At 33.8% G+C, this 6916-nt stretch overlaps 1 protein-coding gene across 1 annotated transcript in view; it reads right to left on the bottom strand.

The window, feature by feature from the left end:
* Nucleotides 1-5767: 5767 nt before the first annotated feature.
* LOC108764000 (putative nuclease HARBI1) overlaps nucleotides 5768-6916 on the bottom strand; it is a 4389-nt gene continuing 3240 nt past the window's right edge. The window contains exons 4-6 of the mRNA XM_018511986.1: nucleotides 6574-6706; nucleotides 6250-6391; nucleotides 5768-6153 (exon numbers count right to left, since the gene is read on the bottom strand). Coding sequence (XP_018367488.1) covers nucleotides 5768-6153; nucleotides 6250-6391; nucleotides 6574-6706 — 661 coding nt within the window. The remainder of the gene's footprint in view (nucleotides 6154-6249; nucleotides 6392-6573; nucleotides 6707-6916) is intronic.

Raw genomic sequence — 6916 nt, 5'->3', positions numbered from 1 at the left:
TAGTAGCGTTCCGCTGCGCTATCCTCAACAGGATTCAAAGAATCTAAAAATTTCGGCCCTTATCCTACTACGCTGCGCCTGCGCGTACCGTCATTACGCTACTACACCGCGCCTGCGCGGGTCGCCATCTTTCATTGTTTTCCTGTTGTGTAACCCTCAACAGCCGTGTTCGACAATATTACAGATTCATCGTATTTTTAACTTCTGCGATGGGAAAATCAACGCATAAATCGAGAAAAAGGAGATGGTCGCCTTCCAGAGATCGTCTCGCGAATCTCGAGACGAAGGTAGCACGTCTTTTCGAGATGCTGTCACATAAGGAGGTTAGAAGTTCTCGTACACTCTCTCCATCGGTACGAACGTCCGGGATGAAGGCCCACCGGGCCGATCGGAGATCTAGTATCGAAACGAACATCCAATGCAGTAATCCTTTGGCAGTGCCTGCGAGACAGGAAAGACCAAGGAATCCACTGACTACAGGTGTGTACGTAATAAGCCTGTATCTATAGAATACAGCATACGACACAGCCTTTTCCGACGAATCGGAATATCCCTTCTTCTGTGCAGATTTGGTAAATAGCGAGGGTGAATTCTCCCCTATCGCATCCGCCAATCAAAGAGGTCACGGTGGCGGATTCCCCCGTGTCTATCTCACAGAATGAAGGTTCAGTGGATGTCCTATCTAGCGGATTATTTGGCATTGAATCGGAGGAGACAGACGAACACTCTTGGAACGATCGTGTTATCGCTAAGTGGCGTGAGCTTTCGAGCAAGGGAGACGAATACAACGCAGGAGATCAGGACCAGGTAGGCATCGTCTTATGCGCCCTCGGGGAAGCTATCTCCGATTTTCTCAAGCCACAGGTTCAGTATTCACTAGACTCTGAAGCCCGATCGGCAATAGCGAAAGTCAATGAAGGGGCAAAGATTTTAGCAGATCTTTTTTACCGCTTGTCATTGTCGAGAAGAGCGCAAATTAAACCTGTCTTTAATCCTCTGGCCAAGACAACAGTAGACGCTATCCCGGCGGATAGTTTGCTATTTGGCACCTCGTTTGGCGAGGAAATCAAGAAGGCGTCAGCCATGGAGAAATCATCAAAGGATATCGTTAAGACGCCTTTGGTAGTATCCAAGAAGGTGTTGCAGCCAATTAAACAACCAACTCAGGTAGTTCCCCCCATGGTGGGAAACGCCCGCGCCCCTGCACCAAGAACAGGACCAGCGAGGAGGGCAGAGGCGCCGAGCAGCAAACGCGGATCATCTCACCGCTCCAGGGCACCTATCATGGAGATTTCGCGATTCCGATCGGAATTGCGAGATTCCGACTGGCGAGTTTCCGACCGCGATTCCGTTCATACGACTTTGCTATCATGGATCCCAAGCGGAATCGGCTTTCCGACCATTTCTGTCGATTCGAAATGAACATAAACGAAACGAGAGGAACGGGCGAAATGGACTTTTGCGACCAATAACAATGCAAGTCTAGAAGAAAAATAACTAAATTCAAAATGTCGGATACACCGTGAAAAGCATAGTAAGTAACAGTGAGCAGTAAGAAATATGTAAGAATTTCTTAATAATTTTTAAATATTTGTTAAATTATTGTCCGAAATGGAAAAATGCAAAATAAAGTAAATAACATACATGAAAGTGTATGTTATTTACTTTATTTTGCATTTTAATAACTAATCAAGTCAGTCTTATGATTGTTCTTTGAGCATTATTTTGTATTTAATAGGTTATAGGTTAAAGTCCGAAAAGTAATCGACGTGTAATCATATATCTAAAATAAATTATTTAAATACATATAGATATATTATTCCAACATCCAATCTCGATCATAAGTGGTATTTTTCTCTTACAGCTAGTTGATTTTTTCTTATCTATTGTTTATACATATTTAATATTTTTGTGTAGATATAGATATTGTGTAGATACAAGCAGCAGCAGCAGCAGCAACCCTCAACAGCACCTCCAAAAACTTCTATCCAACTTAACCTCGCCTTATTTTATTTTTACTAAATTTGTTAAAGTACCACGCGGAGTGGTAGAAAATTACATTTTGCTTCCAATCGGAGGTCTTCACCGACAACAAAATTTTTACAAAAAAAAGATTTTGACAATACTACTTGATTCGTCATATTGTGTTTACAAAGATCGAGAAGCAGGAATGGAATCCTACGTCTAGTAAAGTAAGTATCATCGCGATTTATTAAGTTCTTTTCGAAACTCTTACAAAATTTGGTATTTCTCGTAATTTACTTATTTCCAATCTTATTATTGTAATACAACCATTTTACAAACTAGAGTAACGAAGAAGCCTTAATCTGTCTGTACTGATTAAGGCCCACCTTCACAATATATGATTACCTACAGATTAAAGATTATCAAGAAATTCATGAATAAATTTCTTGGTAAATCTTTATACTCGACAAATTATTTTAGAATAATTTCATATTTAAAATATTCTGATCGTGCAGCATTTGCTATTGCTATATTAGAAATAGTACATATAATACTACATATAATGCATATAATTGCATATATATATTATGTAATATATATTATATATACTATTTGTAATATATATGTATCTGCATATATGTATATTATATATAATATAGTAATAGCAATACTCTTTACTTATTAATATTATTAATTATGCCATATATAAACAAATTATCATTTTCTTAATCATAGCAAAGGAAAAAAACTTCTTTGGAACAACGTGAAATACTGATACAATTTATGGAAGAACATCCTGATTTAGCCCAAAATAGGATACAAGGTCTTGAGGCACGAAAACAAGCAGCGCATTTGTGGAAGCAGCTAGCAAATGAATTGAATAGTTGTGGCCATGGAGCTACAAAGTCAACAGAGAAATGGATGAAGGTATACTTCAATAGAATCATGTATTGCTCCCCTTAGGGTTTCAATTTCTTTTGTAAAAAATATTTAGACATTTGTTTTCCATTTATGTACTTTGTAGTCATGGAGAGACTGGCGTTTGGATGTAAAATCTAAAGCATCCAAATTAAGAAATTATCAGAAAGGAACAGGAGGAGGAGGTCCATCACCAGCATCTTTACAAGAAACAGAAAAGAGATTAATTGCTTTGATGGGGGTAGAATCAGTAATTGGGCACTTAAGCGTAACAGATCCTGCAGAGGTTTGTAGTACATTAAATTTTGCTTTTAATAACTTAATAATTTTTTACATTTTACTATTAATGACACAAAAGTAACTATCCAATTGGCTACATCATGAATTGACTAATTTAATATAAAATATTATCATTGATAGTAGCGTTAAAGTGAATAGGAGCATGTGACGCAAACAATCTTGAATAGATATGTTATCAGGATGTAGGCTGATGGGACCGTTCCCTACATTTTACATTTTTATATACTTATTACTGTCTTACTACTCTTAATTTTATTCTTTTATTATTACCTATTTTTTCTTCTTTCATTATTGGATTTAGCCTGAAAACTGGGCTGAGCAAACTGTAATGTCAATTACACCATCCACAATTGTATCTCATAATTCAGATATTCCACAACAACATACTTCACAGACAATTACATTTTCATTACTTGACACACACTCATCTACTCTACTTCCTCAACAAGAGAACAGACAATATCCACAGATAAGATCTATAAAAAACCACAGCCACCGATAACATTTACAAACAGACAACATCCACAAACAATATCCACAGATAACAGACAATATTACAGACAACATACAATACAGACAACATACTCCAACATATTCCACAAACAACATCTACAGCTTTATCACCTTACACATACTCACCTACTCATCTCTCTCAACAAGAAAACACTATTTCACAACATACTCCACAAACAATATTCACACACTCATCCCCTCAAGCAACATTGATGCATTCACCTCCATCCTGCGAACCAATATCCGAACAATCCCAAAGAAAGCGCCCAAAAAAACAAAAGACTTCAGATATTCGTGGTAAGATAGTCAAAGTAAAGTGTAGTTAATGGCTGTTCTACAATGTGATTTTTGTTTCCCGTTTCTTGTTGTTTGTCTCTTGCCTTCTTGATCAAAAAGGCAAGACAAACAGAAACAAACAGTAAGAAACAGGAATCAAAAAGCACATTGAAAGTGAAAAATATGTTTATAACTTTTTCAAATATAATTATAAGTAAAATTTAATTTTTATACATATGCTTTTACAATTATGGTTTTTTCAGATATCGATATACAAATATTACATGAAATGCAGACTCAAACAGAAATACTTAAAAAATTGACAGATGCTGTTATAGATATTGCAGCTACTTTTAAACATTATATGAATGTAGAGGTGGTATGTATGATAATAATTAATATTATAATAAATTGTATATAATTTTTGAAATACAATCTTATTTACAGGTATCGTATGCAAATGAAAATGACGAAGAAGACGGGAATTAGAACAATAATGCCTTTGTTGCTATGTTAATTGCTGCATTTTTAAAAATTAGAAACAGAAAATAGAATTCTACTGAAACAGACTCGAGCTATATTTCTTTATAATGGAATCTCTTCCTCAATTTTTGTTCTTTTTTATCTATAATCCCACTACACAATTGGTTTTGCACCCGATGATATATTAAGTAAAAATAATCTTGCATTTTTCATTCGTTTTCTTACTCTGTAACGTTGTATGGACATACGGTGAGAAAAACAGAATTTTAATTTAAAAAGGGAGGTTCCAGAATAGTGGCGGCAAATATAAATATATAATAAAGCTTTACTAATTTGTTGACAACAATGAACTGTATTATTTTTCTACAGACAATTTATAGGGCAGATGTGATATTTCAATTAATTAGATAAAAAGATTATTAAAAAGATTACATTTCATCAATTTTCAATAAGCGAAAATTTGTCGCGTTGCATTTCAAACTGTGAAAGGAAAAAAAAGTATTGCGCTGTTTTTTTTACGTACGTAAAATTACTAAAATTACACATACGTGTACGAGAATGTGTCATATGTATACGAATGTAAGTGAACACTTTGGAGTGAACATATATGCTATTAGGTAATGTATACTCTGCATAATTGGGGTACATATTTACAATAAATAGCACTTTCGTGTGTACATGTATGTAGATTATTTGATTTATCCTTTTGGTTTCCAACGAACGAGCTTCTTACTAAATTAAATTAAATTGAGATATTTGAGTGAGATTAGATGATAGATATCTCCAAGCTGCGTACATTTGGAAATTAGTTTGTACTAGTTATCCTTTCTTTTCATTCGTCAGTCTTGAATATTACGAATACTGCACATACTTATCTATTGATATACAATGTTGTCAAAATTTTGTAAACTTATTTTTTACTCGGTCGTTGACTTGATTTGAAATTGTTATATTTTGAGATATGTGTCTTCGTGTTTTGGCATTGATTTAAATCGATATATCAACATGTGTGCGTTACATATAACGTAGTAATTAATATTGTTGAGTAATTAATTAAAAATAACGGAATTTATATGCGTATGTGTAGATCCAGAGAGCATAATGGCTAGATTCGTTATATTTTGTAAATATTGATGTTTGCAAAAGATTCTTTATAGACTAACTACTAATCAAAGTTTGTTATAAAGAAAAATCCAATTTTTTGGGCTTTTTCTCAAGATTTTATTTTTTGTAAGCGTAATTTTTTTTTTAATAAAAAAACAGAAAGAAATACCTTCATAAATAAATGTCATTTTTATTAATTATTTGCCAATCAAGTTGCAAGATGATTGCGCATTCTTTGCCCTTCATTAAATATTGCTCGGCCTTCCGGTACTGGCTGTATTTCTCCATTATCCATGTCTTGTTCCATAGCCATAATTGCCTCTTCAGGTTCTGGAGGAAGAGGTATATTTGCACGTATGCACATATTGTGCAGTACTGCACAGGCATTTATTATTTGACCTGCTTTTTCTGGAGCATATTCTAGAGTATGATATCTAAGGAGACATCGAAACCGTTTTTTCAAAACGCCAATGCAACGTTCTACACCATTTCTCACGGTACTGTGTCTTTGATTAAAATGTTCCTCTTGTGTACCTGGCTGCACTTCAGGAAATGGAGTTAACAGCCACGGTTCTAACGGATATTCAGAATCTCCTTAAAAAGTAAAAAAAAGTTTACATTATGTTCAGTAATCTCGTTTTATATTTTACTAATTCAATAAACATTTCAATAACTTAAATTAATAATTACCAAATAGCCAACAATGATTATTATGTGCATGTTGCATCTGTAGAAGATGCCTAACGTATGAATTTCTCCATACAAAGGAATCATGGGTAGACCCTGGATATCTTGCTAATATATTTAGAATATACAAATCCGTATCACATATCTAATAAAATGTAATATAAAAATATACATTATTGACGTTTATTAATTTTTCTGCAATCTGAATCGTTTGTCATTTTTTATCATTAACATTTTTTCTGTTGAAATTAAAATATACTTTATATTTGAATATATTTTACTTATTAATATTAAAAATTGTTTATATTACAAAGTCAAATTACTTACAATTTGCACATGTTGTGCATGATATCCTTTTCTATTAACATACAGTCCTTCATGGTTAACAGGTACTCTTATAGAAACGTTAGTTCCATCTACAAAACCAATTAAGCCTGGAATTCTAGTGATATGATAATTTCTGAAACAGTTTTTTTCTTTTTATTTGCCGATCTCTTATGTAAACACAGAGGATGATGCAGGAATTAGAGATTATAATTTGACCAGTCAAATAATTTTAATTTTAATTTGTTCGTTGATTGATTTGATTGTGAATTGAGTTGATTGATTGAATTGTAATCTTTAATCGCTATCATCAATCTCGAATGCGTAGTATGACATGGGCTTGATG

The sequence above is a fragment of the Trachymyrmex cornetzi genome, unplaced genomic scaffold (assembly GCF_001594075.2).
Source record: "Trachymyrmex cornetzi isolate Tcor2-1 unplaced genomic scaffold, Tcor1.1 scaffold1121, whole genome shotgun sequence".
In the NCBI taxonomy this organism is placed as follows: Eukaryota; Metazoa; Arthropoda; class Insecta; order Hymenoptera; family Formicidae; genus Trachymyrmex; species Trachymyrmex cornetzi.
The sequence above is the reverse complement of the archived record's forward strand: the minus strand, read 5'-3'. Positions and strand labels throughout refer to the sequence as shown.